The 21,121-nt window shown below is 36.9% G+C and overlaps 1 protein-coding gene across 1 annotated transcript; it reads right to left on the bottom strand.

Moving 5' to 3' along the window:
* Positions 1–1,899: 1,899 nt before the first annotated feature.
* On the bottom strand, positions 1,900–3,030 carry LOC131616980 (expansin-A23-like). Its single transcript, XM_058888387.1, has 2 exons — positions 2,889–3,030; positions 1,900–2,519 (listed from the first exon to the last, which is right to left on the bottom strand). The coding sequence occupies exons 1-2, from the start codon at positions 3,028–3,030 to the stop codon at positions 1,900–1,902; spliced, it is 762 nt and encodes a 253-aa protein (XP_058744370.1).
* Positions 3,031–21,121: the final 18,091 nt, after the last annotated feature.

Below are 21,121 nucleotides of genomic sequence, written 5' to 3'. Positions count from 1 at the left end.
AGGAACAACACCCTTACCTTATTCAATGTGATTGCACTTCCGATTTGACACCATGGATGAAAATCTTCAAGCTCATTCCTCTTCTCCAAGACTTTCCTCTTTCTCTTCAAATGATAGCACTCTTCTTCTCATCTCTAAAACCCTAATTATCATTTTCCAATTGGGCTTAGTCTTCACACTATTTTTCACAAACCAAGTTAGGCCCATTAAGATAAATAACTCCAATTAAATCATAATATCACTTTTATTATTATTCCAATAATATAATAAATTCCGACTTGTAAATAATATTATTCTTAATATTATTTTCCGACTATCCGACTTTGATTTAATAATTCCAAATACGCTTTTAAATAACACCGGCAATCCAAATTCGACCAATATATCATATTTCCGGTCTAATCTCAATTACTCAGAAAATTACCAAAACTTCAAATATTATTCCAATAATATTTCTAATACTGAAAATATCAAAACTTTTGATTAAATATCGATCCGCTATCCCGAACTAATACCGACTAAATCGTCTCAAATTACGAAAACTTCACTAAACACTCCGAACGTCTAGATTGAGCGAATAATCAAATTTCCGGGCGTTACACCGCACAAAGACGGGAAACTAAAACATACAACAACACAGTAAAATGACGAAATCACAAAAAAAAAAACTAAATATATGTGAAAACCACTTATTAAACTAATAGAGAAACAAGAATAATTTGGAGGGATGATTTTGGATCAAAATCGATCCTAAATCACCCATGTTTAGAGGATACAGAACAAGAAAAGTGACGACGGTTAGGGTTGAGAGATGAATCCTAACAATTATTATAATCTAATAATTTAAATTAATATTTATATGACAGTCATATTTTAAAATATTTTTTCTTTTAATTCGTATATAACTTTATATATATATATATATATATATATATATATATATATATATATATATATATATATATATATATATATATATATATATATATATATATATATTAACTATAAATATATAATATTTATATCGATTTTGCATGACCCGTCTGGACAGGTTTCCAAGTGAACTAGCTAAGAGCGGATTATTTATTCTAGCTATGATATTGTCTGCCAATTAAAAGTATGGATGATAGTTGACCTTAGGAGTAGGAGGACCGTTAACTTCTATGATTGGTGGCTATTAGGAAGATTTTAAAGTTCCACATTAGTTAGAGATAGAGCATTGAAAGAATATATATAGAGGACACTCCTCACTTTACCAACCGGTTTTGTGGGATGAGTTAAGTCAAACTCTAACAGTGACACTATATGATATTCTCATGTTTTAATTGAGGTCTGTTGTATTGTTTTTCTGATGTATTCACTTCATTAATTCAATTTGTTTATTGAAAACTTTCAAATTTTTTTTTAAATATCTAATATAATTTTAAATATAAATTTTCTATTTTATTTTTTATAATGAAACTTCAAAATTTTATTCTCACTGGACAAATCATCCATTCCATATATCAAATCATCTATTCCATATATCAACCTATATTTAAGTACATATTAAAAAAATATTATAATTTAGAATTTAAAAAGTAATCTAATAATTAATAAATAAAAAAATTAGGCTCCCAACACAATTAAATGTAAATTGACATGGAGAATAAAATTGGTAACATCAAATATCAAATAGGAAATCATAATTAAAAGAAAATAATCTCATTTAACTATAAATAAAGATTTTCAAGGAAGCTATTCTAAAAACAAAATTAAAAGGACGAACTGGGCTTATAGATCCCTAAAACACTGAAACTACATAACTTATCATCTGAATTTAAAGGATGAAAAAATCACAAAAACACTGAAACTACATAACTTATAATCTGTATTATAACCTAAAAACCTTGCACCCATCTAAAAATTTAACGAGCTCTGGTAAGTTTGTTCAAATTGCCAATTGGAAGGAGCAACAGAAATAAACTGTAAAGATTTTCTGTCACTTGTAGTAACCCAAAATGTCAAATCTTGTCCGACTAAATTTATTCCAGTGTGCCAAACTTGTCCCCAGTTATGTGTCATGGGAGCCCAGTCAGTATTAGACCCTTTGATTTTAACACGTAGAACATCACCTGCATTTCCAACATTGTATATCAAAACCATCAAAAAGTAAGGGTTTCCTCTAAGTTCAAATCTAACCCCGCCACTTTTAACACATGGAACACGTCGATATTGAACTGGGATAATCCCTGCTTGGTAGATTGCGATAGAGGTGAACATTTTCATGCTCAAATCAAAGTGTTTTTGTGGAGGATTACACCAATTTCCATCAGGTTTGGAGTAATTGGGAGGACAAAAATTTGTTGCAGTGACCGTGATTGAATTCACATCTTTTCTACACCATTGAGGATCGTTGACGCACTTGATCTCAAAACATGCACCACAAGTATAGCCTTCGTTGAATAGTGCTGTGCTTAGTGCTGTGGTTGCAAGACCATAGCCTTGTTGGAAGAGATTTCCATAACCACATGCTCCTTCTACATTTATTCCATATTATTACATGCAATTAATAACATATTAATGGAATAATAAAATACAACTTATTCTATAAAAAACATTTTATATATATATATATATATTATTACATACCAATAAATAGCACATAAATGAAATAATAAAATACAACTTTTTCTATAGAAAACAATGATAGTATTACGCCCTGTGTATAGAAAAATGATTCATATTCCAATTTTACCAAAGCAATATCTCAAAATATGATGATGATCAAATAACTCTAATTATCATAAATCGATTTTAAAATAACTTATGCATGTACGATCATCATTAAAAGATAAAATAAAAACGTTGATCATAAAAAAGAAAAAGTTTAATTTGATAGTACTTACGCATAGTTTCGCCACCCTGCATGTCACCGTAAAAAGTTGCATGTCCATCGTACCATCTTGGATCAATGGGGATGCGAGCCATGACATTTTCAAAGAGGATTGTAAAAAGGGTCAAAGTAACTAAAGAGTGAGACCTAGCCATGACTAAAAGGATGAAAATAATTGTAGGTTGTAGGTAAGAAGATTCGATGAAGGGTGTGGATTTATAGGCTGTAGTGTGCCATTAATTGATGAAAAAAATATCTTTTTGGTTACAAAATAAAAAGATCATCTTTAATGGCAATTAAAACCTCATTAAACTATTTATTTCCTATGTAGTATCCTATTATAAGTTGTTTTTGCTTTTAGTTTCATATTATTTTCTAAACTTTAGATGTATTAATGATTTCTTAAAAAAATACTATATTTAATTTAGTAGTGTGAAACACAAATACAGTTATAGAAGAAATGTTTTTATCGAAATTATTATACAGCTATGAATGGAATATGTTTTTAACGAAATTATTATAAAATTATAAAAGAAATACGTTTTTGTCGAAATTATGATACAACTATAAAAGGAATATTTTTCAACAAAATTATTATTATTATACAATTATAAAAGGAATATGTTTCTATCGGAATTATTATACAACTATAAAAGGAATATGTTTTAACGAAATTATTAAACAATATTACTTTTCTTAATAGGTCAGAATTTGTTTTTTTTAAGCAATAATATATTGAAGGAGAAAACCCAAGTTTTCAAATGAACTTACAAAAGAAAGGCAAGATAAAAACTCTCCGAAAAAAAATTAAACGCCAATTGACTTTTAAGATAAAAACAACATAGGATTTTTGGTAAAATCATAAAAATTACAATTGGTTTGAATAATTTTTCCTAAAATCATAATTTTTGCCAAAATCTTTGAACTCCAAACAATGTTGTTGATGTTCCACGAATCGTTTCTAAACACAATACCATTCCTAACCAACCAAAGATTCCAATAAATGACTATCCATAAAACACCTTCCTTTCCTAACTTTTTTAATAGTTGTTGAGATAGTATATTCAAATCTTATGGCTGAGATTACACCACCTAATCCTGTGGCTATTCTTTATCCACAAGTCTGTATATATACATATTTCTTCTCATTTTGCAATCTAAGCCATTTGATTCAATATAATATCACAGAGTTGGAAGTTTTTCCCAACTGTTTTCTGTTATAATTCAATTGTTTCTGTTATTACCTTCTTCTTCAATATGGTATCAAAGAGCTTGTGAATCCATGGCTCCTCGCAACACCACCTCCGGTGGAAGCTCCACCACAGAACCTATCTCTGATCCAACAAGCCCTTACTATGTTCATCCCAACGACGGTCCTGCATCGGTATCCATCACCCCCATCCTCAATGGCTCAAACTATCATAGCTGGGCACATTCAATGCGCAGAGCTCTTGGAGGAAAAATGAAGTATGATTTTGTAGATGGAACGATTCCTGTACCAGCCGATACATTCGATCTAAGTTTCTGCGCTTGGAACCGCTGCAATATGCTTGTTCATTCATGGATCATGCGATCAGTTTCAGAATCCATCGGCCAATCCATTGTCTTCATGGAAAACGCCATTGATGTGTGGAACGACCTCAAAGAAAGATTTGCGCAAGGCGATCTTGTTCGTGTTTCAGAGTTACAACAAGAAATATACGCCTTGAAACAAGAAAAATGAATGGTAACTGAATTTTTTTCACATCTCAAAATTATTTGGAAAGAATTAGAAGAATACATGCCTATCCCTAATTGCAATTGCCGCATTCGATGTTCTTGTGAAGCCATGCGCACTGCTAGATTCAATCACAATCTTTTGTATGTTATCGGATTTTTAACTGGATTGAATGAAGAATTTAACATTGTTAAGTCTCAGATTTTACTGCTAGATCCGTTACCATTTTTAAACAAGATATTTTCTAGGGTGATTTAACATGAACGCCAGCTTAATCCTATTCATAGTGCTTCTGATGATCCTAAGGTTCTAGCCAATGCTGCTGAGAATCGAAAATACATGGCTAGAAATCCCAAATATGGATAAAGAGTATGCACATTTTATGGTAAAAATGGACATATAATCGATACTTGTTACAAGAATCATGGAGTTCCCCCACACCTGCAGAGAAACCCTAGCTCTACTGCTCATAATGTCAACACCAATGGTTCAGATGATATTAGTTCAGCAGAAGATTCACAGATTGTAACTCAATCTCCACCTCAACTCACCACTGAGCAATACAATAATTTGATGTCCTTACTTCAGGCTTCAACCATCAACACTTCCAATCAGGTAACAACATCAAATTCAGCTGGCCATTCAACTGTTGCCAATGTAGGTAATCTATTTGTTCCATCATCCTTTGCTAATCACATTGCTCATGATTCCTGGATTATAGATTCAGGAGCTAGTTGTAACACCCCAATTCTACCCAGGCATATAGGTACAATTATCAGAGTATAAAAATTAAATTCATAAAAACAATTAGGGCGTTACACTTAAGTAACCACGTAACCAAACATAGCATACTCGCAAAAGATGCGAAACACAAATAATCAAAGAGGACGGATACACATAAACACCTGAATGTATTCATACTTATATAAATGCATCGGTAAACAAAATATCCACAACATTCTTCCAAAATACATCGCATGAGAAGGTATTCAAAATACATAATACGAATGCATCTAAAGGATCAAATATACATCAAAAGGATCCTATAAGCATTATCTACAAAATAAGTGTTCGATCCCCCCCTAGGTGTTACGTATCATAAGCGGACGACACCAAAACGGACGACTACAAAGAGAGCACCTACACCTGCGGATCACCTGCACATTACCCACGAGTAGGTAACATTAAGGCAGAAGGGTGAGAATATAATTCATAAAGAAAGCATGATCAATATAGTAATGCCCACAAATATCATTAAGAATCATATAACAAGATAATCCAACAAGTCAACCACAGTCAATATATAAGTAATGCGGTACATGAATGATAACATAAATTATAAAGACCGACGATGATGAATGAGACTCGACTATGCGTATGCATGTGGTACCAAATCCGGAGTAAAACTCCTCCTTGTCATTATGACAAATACACCTGCCAAGCATTATGCTGGGACTTTATTCCACTCAGGAAGCCCGCAGGCTGTCGTCATCGAGCACGTAGCTCCCACTGATGACCTCTTGCCACTCAGGCTAATATACCGTTACCGAGCATTAAGCTCCTACTGGTAACCATGCCCGCAGGCCATCTGTTAACAGCATTCCGCTATTAACGTATTGAAATGTTATGCTGTGCATACAAACGACTCGATTACATAACAACAACAACAATAATATAACTCGGTCACATATCCACATCACACCGGTTATATTAATCCACACGGATACATCATCAAAATTGCCACTCGGGCGTTCATATTCACACAACACACATATATCGTCAAAACATACTTGATTAGCAAATATCATTTCACAACATACATTTATGAAAAATCATTCAACCACCAACACACTCCTCTTTATCATAAAGCATACTCAAGGGTTCTCATAATACTTCAAACGGCGCGTAGAAACGACCTACGGTTCAAAAGATACAACAAAACGAAGTTTAGAAAAACAAAATTTCACACAGTCCGCTTGAGCTCCGCTCAGCGGACCCAGACAGGGAATCACCAAACAAAAATACAGAACCTCCGCTCAGCGGACCCAGACAGAGATTTCCTGCAAAAGAACCTCCGCTCAGCGGACCCTAGGCAGCTCAGCGGACCTGCGTAAACCCAGAAAAACCAGTTCTGCAACAGACCGTCTCAGCTCCCTCTAAACCATTCAAAACCCATTTAAACCTTCATCCCAACACCAATACAACACAAACATGCTATATATACACCTAATCCATGATTAACACATGGTTGAATCATCACATATTATCTTTGACCTATATTTCTTCATAAGCAAGGAAACATGGAGAAATGAAAAACAAACATGATCCATGGGAATATCTATCATCATAGTACACATACACACCACAAAATCAAGTTTATAACTTCAAAACTCACAAAACACACAATTTACCATTGTTGAACAAGCTTGGAAAAGAGCAAGAACAAGAACAAAACACACAAAACTACAAGAACCATACAATCAAGATAAACTATATTCATCCCCCTTACCTTGGTTGGATTCTTGGCTCTAGCTTGGTTTGGATTCCTACACTTCTCTTCTTCTCTTCTCTTCACAAGTTTCTTTCTTTCTCTCCAAAATATCTCTCTTTCTTTCTATCTCAAAATATCTCTTTTTCTCTCTATATCTCTTTCTATTTCTCTACTTCTCATTTTCCCCCACTCAACTTTCATAAATTCTAATTTTGGCCCAAATGTCACTAAACATTAATTCTAACCAATTAACACCCAAAACATAATAATTACACACATGGAAAGTAATAAGTAAAATATTAACATAATTAATATTTACCGACTGACTCGACTCGAAAACGGTAAAATTAGGAAAATGTAGCAAACATCACAATTAATCAGAAAAACACATTTATGGGCGTTACAACCCTCCCCCACTTAAAAGATTTTCGTCCTCGAAAATAAGATTACCTGCTACAAACAACTCAGGATAGGAATCTCGCATCTTGCTCTCCAACTCCCAGGTCAAACTCTCACCTGCCGCACTTAACCATACGACTTTCACCAAGACGATCTCCTTGCCTCACAGAGTCTTAGTCTCACGATCCTCAATACGCACCGGTATCGTCTCAACCGTCAGGTTCTCACGCACTTGCACATCATCCATCTGAATCACATGGGACGGATCCGCAATGTATCTCCTCAACTGAGACACATGGAATACATCGTGCAGATTAGCAAGACTTGGCGGTAACGTCACCCGATACGCAACTTTGCCAACTCGCTCCGATATCTGATAAGGACCAATAAAACGCGGAGTAAGCTTCCTCGATTTCAAAGCTCGTCCAACACCAGTCATAGGTGTAACTCTAAAGAATACATGATCACCGGCTTGGAATTCCAAATCTTTCATTCGCTTGTCATGATAACTCTTTTGCCTACTCTGTGAACTTCTAATCTTCTCACGAATAAATTTCACCTTCTCTGTAGTCTCTCTTACTATTTCAGGTCCGAGTACCACACTCTCGCCCGATTCAAACCAACACAATGGAGTTCTACACTTACGACCATATAGCGCTTCAAAAGGTGCCATTCCGATACTAGAATGAAAACTGTTGTTGTAAGTGAATTCTATCAACGGAAGATAAGTATCCCACGAACCTCCCTTCTCTAGAACACATGCCCTCAACAAGTCTTTTAACGATTGAATAGTCCTTTCGGTCTGACAGTCCGTCTGAGGATGATAAGCCGAACTCAACCTCAACTTAGAACCTAGAGCCTCTTGCAAACCTTTCCAAAAATCTGATGTGAACCTTAGATCTCTATCCGACACAATACTCAACGGTATACCATGTAGTTTCACAATCACCTTGATATAAATCTCAGCCAACTTCGCAACTGGAAAAGTGATGTTAATAGGAATAAAGTGAGCAGACTTTGTCAACCTATCAACAATCACCCAAACCGCATCGAAACCTCTCACAGTATTTGGTAAACTCGTCACAAAGTCCATAGAAATACTATCCCATTTCCACTCTGGAATATCCAACAGTTGCAACAACCCTGCAGGACGCTGATGCTCCACTTTTGACTTCTGACATACCAAACACGCATATACAAACTGAGCCACATCCCTTTTCAAACCAGACCACCAAAAGATCTTTTTCAAATCCTGATACATCTTATTGGCTCCCGGATGAATACTCAAACTGCTTCTGTGACCTTCCTCTAAAATCATCTTTTTCAGCTCGGAATCATCAGGTACACAAATTCGACCACGGAATCTCAAAATACTCTGACCATCCACTCTGAAGTCGCCATCATCACTTTGATTTGCCACCATAAACAAATCAACAAGTTTCACATCCATTTTCTGTCTCTCGCTAACGGTCGACAGAAAGTCATTCGTCACTTTCAACATACCCATCTTCACACTACCTGGCGTCAATTCACATACTAAACTAAGATCACGAAACTGCTCCAAAAGTTCCCACTCCTCCGCCATCATAGCGGACATATGCAAAGATTTCCGACTCAAAGCATCAGCAACCACATTAGCTTTACCAGGATGGTAATTCAAGCTAAAGTCATAGTCCTTCAAGAATTCCAACCACCTACGTTGTCTCATGTTCAACTCTTTCTAATCAAATAAGTATTTCAAACTCTTATGATCACTAAAGACCTCGAACCTTGCACCGTAGAGATAATGCCTCCAAATCTTTAATGCAAAAACCACCGCAGCTAACTCTAAATCATGAGTGGGATAATTATTCTCATGAATCCTTAACTGCCTCGAAGCATAAGCCACCACCTTACCTTCCTGCATCATAACACCACCTAACCCCATATGCGATGTATCACAGTACACCACAAACGGTTCCTCAGGATCAGGTAAAACCAAAACCGGAGTTGAAGTCAACCTTCTCTTCAACTCTTCAAAATTCCTTTCACAAACTATGTCCCAAATAAACGCCTTACCCTTGCAAGTAAGCTGAGTTAACGGAAGTGCCAACTTCGAAAAGCCTTCTATGAATCTTCGGTAATAACCTGCCAAACCTAAGAAGCTTCTGATCTCAGTAACCGATCTCGGAACCTCCCATTGTAGCACTGCATCTACCTTGGATGGATCCACTGCAATCCCGTTACCTGAAATCACATGGCCAAGAAAACTCACCTCTGATAACCAGAACTCGCACTTGGATAACTTAGCATACAACTGCTTCTCCCTCAAAACCTGTAGCACAACACGCAAATGCTCCTCATGCTCTTCCGGAGACTTAGAATAAATCAAGATGTCATCTATGAAGACCACAACAAACTTATCCAACTGATCATGGAATATGCGATTCATATACTCCATAAACACACCAGGTGCATTAGAAACTCCGAACGGCATCACCAAAAACTCATAATGCCCGTACCGAGTCCTAAACGCAGTCTTCTGAATATCTTCCTCCTTCACCCGAATCTGATGGTAACCAGATCTTAAATCAATCTTGCTAAACACACTGGCTCCCACCAACTGATCCATCAAGTCGTCAATCCTAGGAAGCGGATACTTATTCTTAATCGTCACCTTGTTCAACTGGCGATAATCAATACACAACCTCATGCTTCCATCCTTCTTCCTTACCAACAAAACTGGAGCTCCCCATGGTGAAACACTAGGCCTCACAAAATGCTTTGCTAGCAACTCTTCCAATTGTTTCTTTAATTCCACTAACTCTGATGCCGACATTCTCTATGGCGCCATAGAAACAGGCCTCGTACCAGGAACTAGATCTATGGAAAACTCCACCTCTCTCCTTGGCGGCACATCAGAAAAGTCTTCAGGAAACACTTCGGGAAATTCTCGCACTACTGGAAAATCCTCAACTGCAGCTCGACTCTCCACAGTCAACGATGCAAACACACCAAACAATTGTGCCCCATCTTCTAACAGTCGATTCAACTCCTTGGTAGATAAGACATCAAATTCCACATCTTTCTCAAGAAATGGAAACCTCACCAACTTATGATAACAATCGATATGGACACGATTATTCATCAACCAATCCATTCCCAGAACCACGTCTAACTCGCTCATCGGCAAACAAATCAAATCAACAGTAAAGTCCTTACCGAAGATTGATACCGGACAATTCTTACAAACTAAAGAAGTAATCACCGACCCCATTGCTGGTAAATCGATAACCATCTCACCACCCAAATCAGATAGAACAAGACCTAATCTTTTAACACAATCATCGGCTATAAAACAATGCGAAGCACCCGTATCAATAATAGCAATTAAAGAAATTCCATTAATAAAACAAGTACCTCGGATCAGTCGATCACCCTTGTCCGTCTGAGTTCCAGCCAAAGCAAACACCTTCCCACCAGCTTGAACTTTCTTCTTCGGACACTGACCGCTCATATATCCCTCTTCACCACAATTAAAACACATTATTCCCTTGAACGTACAGTCGGATGACAAATGTCCTGCCCTCCCACACTTGAAACATTTCCCCGTGTCACCATTGCAGACATTACTTTTGTGGCCAGGCTTACCACACTTAAAACATACAATCTTAGCAGGAGCATCTCCCCCACTACACCTTGGTCCATAATTCATCTTTTGCTTACCCTTCCCTCCATCATACGGCGTCCCACGATTCTGCGGACCTTTGTTCCTCTTTTCATTAATCACCTTATGATGAGCATTATTATCCTCATCATAAATCCTACAGCTGTCCATCAAATCTGGAAACACCCGAATCTTCTGATACCCTACCGCCTTCTTGATATCAGAACGTAACCCATTCTGGAACTTAATACACTTAGAAAATTCTGCCCCCTCACCAACAAAGTGCGGGTAGAATTTCACAAGTTCATTAAACTTTGCCGCATATTCAGACACAGACATGCTGCCTTGAACCAAAGCCAGAAACTCAGTCTCTTTCTTTCCACGGACATCCTCCGGATAATACTTCCTCAAAAACTCCCTCTTGAACACCGTCCAGGAAATATCTTCACCGGTTGCTTCTAACCTTGCCAAAGTCTCCAGCCACCAATCATCAGCCTCCACAGCTAACTGATGAGTGCCATACCTGACTTTCTGCTCTTGCGTGCAATCCATCACACGAAAGATCCTCTCCATCTCCTTCATCCAAGTCAAGGCTCCCTCGGGGTCATGCGTTCCCTTAAACACAGGAGGATTCTCCCTCTGGAAAGTCGCTAAACTCCGAGACCTTGCATTCTCATCCGTATGCATAGCTTCAGCCATAGCTTGCAATGCAGCAGCAATAACAGCGTCACTACGTCCAGCCATCTCAAAACTTCACAATAACACCAAGAGAAGTAAGCCCAAAAAAATAACACAAGAATTGTTAGACCAAACAACACGACACTTGGTCGGACAAGACCGACCCGCTCTGATACCACTAATGTAACACCCCAATTCTACCCAGGCATATAGGTACAATTATCAGAGTATAAAAATTAAATTCATAAAAACAATTAGGGCGTTACACTTAAGTAACCACGTAACCAAACATAGCATACTCGCAAAAGATGCGTAACACAAATAATCAAAGAGGACGGATACACATAAAACCTGAATTTATTCATACTTATATAAATGCATCGGTAAACAAAATATCCACAACATTCTTCCAAAATACATCGCATGAGAAGGTATTCAAAATACATAATACGAATGCATCTAAAGGATCAAATATACATCAAAAGGATCCTATAAGCATTATCTACAAAATAAGTGTTCGATCCCCCCCCTAGGTGTTACGTATCATGAGCGGACGACACCAAAACGGACGACTACAAAGAGAGCACCTACACCTGCGGATCACCTGCACATTACCCACGAGTAGGTAACATTAAGGCAGAAGGGTGAGAATATAATTCATAAAGAAAGCATGATCAATATAGTAATGCCCACAAATATCATTAAGATTCATATAACAAGATAATCCAACAAGTCAACCACAGTCAATATATAAGTAATGCGGTACATGAATGATAACATAAATTATAAAGACCGACGATGATGAATGAGACTCGACTATGCGTATGCATGTGGTACCAAATCCGGAGTAAAACTCCTCCTTGTCATTATGACAAATACACCTGCCAAGCATTATGCTGGGACTTTATTCCACTCAGGAAGCCCGCAGGCTGTCGTCATCGAGCACGTAGCTCCCACTGATGACCTCTTGTCACTCAGGCTAATATACCGTTACCGAGCATTAAGCTCCTACTGGTAACCATGCCCGCAGGCCATCTGTTAACAGCATTCCGCCATTAACGTATTGAAATGTTATGCTGTGCATACAAACGACTCGATTACATAACAACAACAACAATAATATAACTCGGTCACATATCCACATCACACCGGTTATATTAATCCACACGGATACATCATCAAAATTGCCACTCGGGCGTTCATATTCACACAGCACACATATATCGTCAAAACATACTTGATTAGCAAATATCATTTCACAACATACATTTATGAAAAATCATTCAACCACCAACACACTCCTCTTTATCATAAAGCATACTCAAGGGTTCTCATAATACTTCAAACGGCGCGTAGAAACGACCTACGGTTCAAAAGATACAACAAAACGAAGTTTGGAAAAACAAAATTTCACACAGTCCGCTTGAGCTCCGCTCAGCGGACCCAGACAGGGAATCACCAAAAAAAATACAGAATCTCCGCTCAGCGGACCCAGACAGAGATTTCTTGCAAAAGAACCTCCGCTCAGCGGACCCTAGGCCGCTCAGCGGACCTGCGTAAACCCAGAAAAACCAGTTCTGCAACAGACCGTCTCAGCTCCCTCTAAACCATTCAAAACCCATTTAAACCTTCATCCCAACACCAATACAACACAAACATGCTATATATACACCTAATCCATGATTAACACATGGTTGAATCATCACATATTATCTTTGACCTATATTTCTTCATAAGCAAGGAAACATGGTGAAATGAAAAACAAACATGATCCATGGGAATATCTATCATCATAGTACACATACACACCACAAAATCAAGTTTATAACTTCAAAACTCACAAAACACACAATTTACCATTGTTGAACAGGCTTGGAAAAGAGCAAGAACAAGAACAAAACACACAAAACTACAAGAACCATACAATCAAGATAAACTATATTCATCCCCCTTACCTTGGTTGGATTCTTGGCTCTAGCTTGGTTTGGATTCCTACACTTCTCTTCTTCTCTTCTCTTCACAAGTTTCTTTCTTTCTCTCCAAAATATCTCTCTTTCTTTCTATCTCAAAATATCTCTTTTTCTCTCTATATCTCTTTCTATTTCTCTACTTCTCATTTTCCCCCACTCAACTTTCATAAATTCTAATTTTGGCCCAAATGTCACTAAACATTAATTCTAACCAATTAACACCCAAAACATAATAATTACACACATGGAAAGTAATAAGTAAAATATTAACATAATTAATATTTACCGACTGACTCGACTCGAAAACGGTAAAATTAGGAAAATGTAGCAAACATCACAATTAATCAGAAAAACACATTTATGGGCGTTACACTAGTGACCACATTTGTGGATCTATCCATTGGTTCCACTCTTACCATGATATAAATCCTGTTCATATCAAATTACCAAATGGAAACTTTGCAATTGCCAAACAGATTGGTACTATTAAATTCACTAATCACCTATGTATCACAAATGTCCTTTTTGTTCCACAGTTTTCCTTGAATTTGATATCTGTTTCCAAACTCTGTCATGATATGCCTTGCATTGTTAATTTCACTAATCTCACTTGTTTCATTCAGGATCCTAACTCCTTGAAGATGATTGGTTCGGATGACTTCATTGATGGGCTTTAACACCTTAATCTGCAAGATAAGATCCACCCAGCCACACAACATTCTATTCATAATACTGTCACTATACTTGAAAATGCTTTATGGCATTTTAAGTTAGGCCATATTTCCAATTCTAGAGTAGCCTTGTTAAACTCTGATTTTCCCTACATTTTAGTAGATCACAAAAGTGTTTGTGATATATGCCACATGGAAAGACATAGAAATTTACCTTACCATACCAGTTTCAATAAAGCTGCAAGTTTGTTTGATCTCATTCATTTTGATATTTGGGGTCCTATTGCATCCAAGTTTATCCATGGATATTCTTATTTTCTCACTGTTGTTGATGACTTTAGTAGGTATACATGGTTAACCCTCATGAAATATAAATATGAAACCAGACAACACATCATGAATTTTCTCCATCTAATACACACACAACACAATACTTCCATTAAAACCATAAGAACAGCTAATGGCCAAGAATTTTTAATGCCTCAATTTTATTCTTCTAGAGGTATTATCCACCAAACAAGCTGTGTTAAGTCCCCTCAACAAAATGGTAGGGTGGAAAGAAAACACCAACAAATTTTAAACATAGCTAGAGCTTTACTTTTCCATTCAAATTTACCCAAACAATTATGGTGCTATGCAGCAACTCATGCTATTTTTATTATGAACAGAGTATCCATCCCTATCCTCCAAAATAAATCTCCTTATTTCCTTATGAATCAAACCCTACCTATTCTCCATGACCTAAGAATCTTTGGCTCTTTGGTGTATGCCTTAACCTTACATGTTCATGGAACAAAACTAGAACATAGAGGGAGAAAATGTATATTCCTAGGATACAAAGTTGGATTGAAAGGCTCTATCCTCTTTGACATTAATACCAAAGAAATATTTGTGTCTAGAAATACCAAACACCATGACAATATCCTTCCTTATAACCCTACTTCCAAACCAGCCACTTGGCTATACCACTCCTTTTCTAACACAATCAATACACCTACACCTGAACCAGACCCTACAAATTCAGCAACATCTGCCTTAACTGAACCAGACCCTACAAATTCATCACGATCTCAATTACCTGAACCAGCTCAAAATCCCACATCAAACCATGAACCAGTTACCATTAAAACTGCCAGACCAAGACATCCTCCCACTTATTTGGCAGATTATGTGTGTAATGCCTCCAATGATTCAAAAGAGATGACATCTTCAAGTAATCCTTATCCTATCTTTGATTTTCATTCATTTTCTAATTTGTCTCCTACACATCATGGTTTTTCCACATCTATCACTCAACGTACTGAACCTAAGACATACAAAGAAGCCATTATGTATGAACATTGGGTGAAAGTTGTACAATCTGAACTGGAGGCCTTAGAGAAAAATGGAACATGGAAAATCATTGATCTACTACCTCATGTTAAACCCATAGGCAGAAAATGGATCTTCAAAGTCAAGCATAGAGCTGATGGAACCATTGAACGATATAAGGCTCGATTAGTAGCCAAAGGTTACAACCAAATTGAGGGACTTGATTTTTTTTGATACCTTTAGTCCTGTAGCTAAACTTACAACAGTTAGAGTGTTACTTACACTTGCCTCTATTCATCATTGGAATCTTTATCAACTGGATGTTAATAACGCATTCCTTCATGGTGAACTACAAGAAGACGTATACATGACCATACCCGATGGTGTTCAGTGTGACAAAACAAACAAAGTCTGCAAATTGCTCAAAAGCTTATATGGACTTAAACAGTCTAGCAGGAAGTGGTATGAGAAGTTAACCTCTCTTTTGATCAAAGAAGGTTATAGTCAATCCACCTCTTACTACTCATTGTTCACACTTAAAACCAGTTCTGATTTTACTGCACTTTTGGTATACGTAGATGACATTATTATGGCAGGTACATCTCTTACTAAATTTCAGAGAATCAAAGACATTCTTGATCTCCACTTTAAGATCAAAGACTTGGGGACTCTCAAATATTTCTTGGGATTAGAGGTTGCTCATTCCAAACGTGGCATCACTATTTCTCAGCGAAAATATTGCCTCGATTTGCTTAATGATTCAGGTCTCTTGGGGTCTAAACCTGCAAACAGTCCTCTTGATCCATCTGTTAAGTTGCATCAAGACCATGGAAAACCATTTGAAGACATTTCATCTTGTTGCACCCCAAAATTTGCCCTCTTTATTTGTGCTATAAGTTATGGATGACGTTTATTTCGTCGTTCGAAAATCGAAGAAAAATAATGAAGAGTTTCTCATTTGAGTGTTTGCGTTTGTTAATATTCATCAGCAGGGGTTAATTGGATTTCATGGTCATGTCCCCTCTCTATGCTCCGGGTATCATTCTAATCCTCAAGTCTTACTCATTCTCAATGGATCCTCATAGAACTGTGATTGTGTTAAAGTATCGAGTGAAGAAAGACTTTGTCAAGACAAAAGATTTATGGACCGAGTTACAAAGATCAAGTCTTGATGTGAGAGATGATGATGGTTTACTCATATTCTGATCAAAGTACCTCTAGGTCCTGCAACTTAATTTGGATTTGAATTGAGAAGCAAAGTGAGTTTCATGTTGTTTTGTTTGGAATGTAAATTATAAGTATAAAGAACAGTTCACCATATTTCACTTCATGTCTAATATTCATCAAAACCATACATTTTAAGTTTCATTCAAAACTCATTACAAAAAATCATGTTATTACATTCCAATTCAACAAAGCCCAATAAATCAAAAAATTTCCAAGTCTAATCGTACATATTCAAATTCATCATTGTCCATACAAAACCAAAAAATATGTTTTGTTTCTATTATACTAACTCTGCTCCAATTAAACCAACAAAAATCCTGCAGCCATTCAACTAAACCGACCTTGCACCATCCACACATTCCAAAACCGGCGCTTAAACCAAAAGTCTCAAAATCAAACCGCCCCTGCACAAAATCGAACCGAAATGGTATTAAGCGTGACCCCTGCATAAATTCAACCACAGAGTAACTTACAGAGAAAAAAAATTGAATCGGCTCTGCATAAAAAGGGGACCGAATCAGAAATTGGGGGGGAGTTTTGATAACAGAAAAAGAAGAAAAAACGCTAACAGAAATTGGAAGAGAAAAGCTGTAACAAAAAGAGGCTTCACGTAAAAAACTCGGGGGAATCTCTCTTATCATCTTCAATCCCTAACCATCCTTCACTCTCTCATTCAACACAATCAACAATTTTTAATCAACCTTTCCAATTCAATCGCAAGAAATCAGAACAGAAATTTACCAGAAGAAATTAGCAGAAAAAGGAGGGAGATAACCGAAATAAAAAAAGGTAACAAACTTCTCCACCGATTCTCACTTCCATCACAACCTTCATCCTCTTCATCTGGATTCATTAACTTCAATCCTTTGATAATCACCAAAAAACTCAGTACTCCACCTTCAATCTTTATTCATCTTCTGGATTCAACTCTTCACCAAATCTTCACTCTGCAAAAGAAAACGAAAAGAATCAGAGTTTCAAGAAATCACTTCACACATCTTCAAGTTATTTTCTTGTTCAATCGTCTCGAAGGACTTTCCCCGTGGACGGGAGCTTCGTAGGACTTTCCCCGTTAGCTAGAACATTTATTTTTTGTCTTGTTCACCTGTCTCGGAGGACCTTCCCCGTGGACGGTGGCTTCGGAGGACTTTCCCGGTTAGCTAGAACGTTTATTTCCGGTTATTTTCTGGTTCAACCGTCTCGGAGGAATTTCCCCGTGGACGGTGGCTTCAGAGGACTTTCCCCGTTAGCTAGAACGTTTATTTCCAGTTATTTTCTTGTTCAACCGTCTCGGAGGACTTTCCCCGTGGACGGTGGCTTCGGAGGACTTTCCCCGTTAGCTAGAACGTTTATTTCCAGTTATTTGCTTGTTCAACCGTCTCGGAGGACTTTCCCCATGGACGGTGGCTTCAGAGGACTTTCCCCGTTAGCTAGAACGTCTCCCTAGTTCCCAGGTCACTACTTCGGTAGTTTACTTGCTTTACGAGCCGAGCTCCTTTGTGTGTTGCATTTGCATTGATTACTACTTCGGTAGTTTGTTTGTTTCTCAAACGGAGCTCTATTGTATGTCATATGCTTGTGATGCTTGTTCACTATCTTCTTATCTGCTATGCCTGTTAGTAGTATATCTTTGTGATATTGGTTCACTATCTTCTTATCTATTATGCTTGTTAGTATGATATCTTTGTGATGCTTGTTCATTATCTTCTTATTTGCGATGCTTGTTCGTATGATATCTTTGTGATGCTTGTTCACACACCTGCACATGTATGCCTGTTACATGTTGTTTGCGATGCCTGTTCGCATTTTTATTCGTGATACTTGTTCACATTTGACGTGTATGCCTGTTACATGTTTGCCATGCATGTATGCCTGTTACGTGTATGTCGTTTGTAACACCCCATATTTTCTAATTTTAATTTAATCGGAAATTAAATTATTATTTAGAATTATTTAATATTTTGTTGAATTGATTGAAGGAATTATGGAATATTGACCTTTGGGCCAAGTGTGATATTTAGTAATGAAGGGGGTGTTAAGTGTTGAGCCCGTTACTAAATTATGTTATGTTTTCATAAAACAAGAAAATAAGAGGAATTTGAGAAAGAGGGGAGAAAAACCTAATAGGGAGAGATGGAGAAGTCATGGACAAAAGCATTTTCGCAACCCTTTGGCAGCTTTCACAAATCATGCCATAACTTTCTGCTCGTAACTCCAAATCAGGTAATTCTTGAATATTCGGATTCTACCCGAAATTTCCTTCAATTTGATATATTAATTCGTGTCAGGGAGGTTCTCGATGAGGGAGATAAGCGAGTTTGAAGATTGGAGATTCTTGTTGAAAGTGAAGAAAAGAGGCTTACGGGTTTGATGGAGAAGAAGGAGAAAAGTCCAGATTCTTGGCTAAGGTAAGGGGAGACTCTTTCGGTTAATTTCTATTATGTGATTATAAGTAATAGGATGGATTAACATGTGATTCGATTCGATTGGATATATTGGGAATTGGTATCGTTAGGTCCGTCATAAATTGAGATAATTGAAGAAATTGTATGATTGATGGTTATAATGTGTTATTTTTGAAGTATGATGAATGATTTTAGTATTAGATGATCACTAAAACGTGTTATATTTGTATTATGTTATGTTAATTGATGATGGTTTGGTATGGGACTGTTTTGGTGCGATTTGGATGAGATTGGGAGAAGAAATATGTTAAAATCGTAGAAAAATTCTGCATCTGCGAAGTGTGCGTCGACCTAAGTGTCAGATGCGTCGACCTGAATGTCAGCATGCGTCGACCTATAGTGTCAGGGTGCGCATACCCGAGGGAGACAGGAAATCCAATGCATCGACCTAAAGGGGGTTTTGCGTCGACGCATAACATCCAATTTTTGACAAATTTTCCGGAGGTCATAACTTTCAGACCGTACATCCGTTTTGAGCGCCGTTTCGAGCGCTGCGAAGATAATTCAAAGCTTTAGATGATGAATTGGTGAAATGGGCAGTGTCCTTATTTTATTATGAATGTTGATTCAATTTAATTGATGGATTTGTAGCATTGTGTACATATATGTGTAAATGTAACAGTGTGTTGTATGGTGATGTAACCACTTTGAATTCATTGTGACTGGGAGGTGTTTTGACATGATTATATGTGATACAATTGAATAATGATGATACTAGAATAGAATATATATTGATATGATTATGTGTGATATAATCGTGGATGGTGTTGAAATCGAATATATCATTCGGTGTTACTTTTGGTGAGTTATTGGTGATATACATTGTGCGTATGTGGAATTGTATAAACATGACAATGTTTTAGTGTGATGGTGAATGAACCGTTATTATTATTGATGTGATGATTATATGTTGTATGTTTACATGTATGATTGAATGTAACATTGTGTGCATATATTCTTGAATGTGACAATGTGTTGATCCGGGATAGATTTGTTGTGACTATTATCATGATTGTTGTGATAATATGACGGTGATGATTGAATGATATAATTAATGTAAATATATGTGAATAATTGAATGATTGTGCAGTGTGTACATACTTATTCGGTGATGAAAATGGTGAGTTATGATGAGACGATGCGGTGCATCGGATCGGTGATGTTTTTAAGTATGGTATATGTGTACATTCATTCATATGCATTCGGTGATGGATCCCGGTGATGTTTGGATCAAATGGTGGACATAATTCCCATTGTGCGGAATTTGTGTCGGTTAGGTTGTATCTCGATAACGCGTAGATCGGTCAGGTGGATTAATTCCACGATTTATTGGTACCACACGCATAGTGTCAGTTAGTCATATGCATCCTTGTCATAACATGATTGAATGAATTTCAGTGTCATGTTTGGTGTTGTATTTGTTGCAATTGTTGTATTTGTTGTGATTGATAATTGAATATCTGAATATATGAAAAATTGGGTGAATGATATATTATGATATTTTGTTGCTTATGAATGCATAACATTGATTAATTTAGAATGAGACTCACCCTTACTTGTTGATATTTTTCAGATTGAGGAGTAGCGGCATTAGTGCTCGGTGAGGATGACTCGTAGAGCTTATCCGTTTATGTTGGGTCGTGTCGGTCATGCTTTGATCTTGTAACACTG

Source organism: Vicia villosa, linkage group LG7 (genome assembly GCF_029867415.1).
Source record: "Vicia villosa cultivar HV-30 ecotype Madison, WI linkage group LG7, Vvil1.0, whole genome shotgun sequence".
Classification (NCBI taxonomy): domain Eukaryota; kingdom Viridiplantae; phylum Streptophyta; class Magnoliopsida; order Fabales; family Fabaceae; genus Vicia; species Vicia villosa.
The sequence above is the reverse complement of the archived record's forward strand: the minus strand, read 5'-3'. Positions and strand labels throughout refer to the sequence as shown.

Bases quoted from the DNA above. Each gene is read 5' to 3' on its own strand.
- LOC131616980 (XM_058888387.1), bottom strand. From the start codon at position 3,030: ATGGCTAGGTCTCACTCTTTAGTTACTTTGACCCTTTTTACAATCCTC. The intron at 2,520-2,888 runs GTAAGTACTATC...GAATAAATGTAG, and splicing joins GCAGGGTGGCGAAACTATGC to AAGGAGCATGTGGTTATGGA.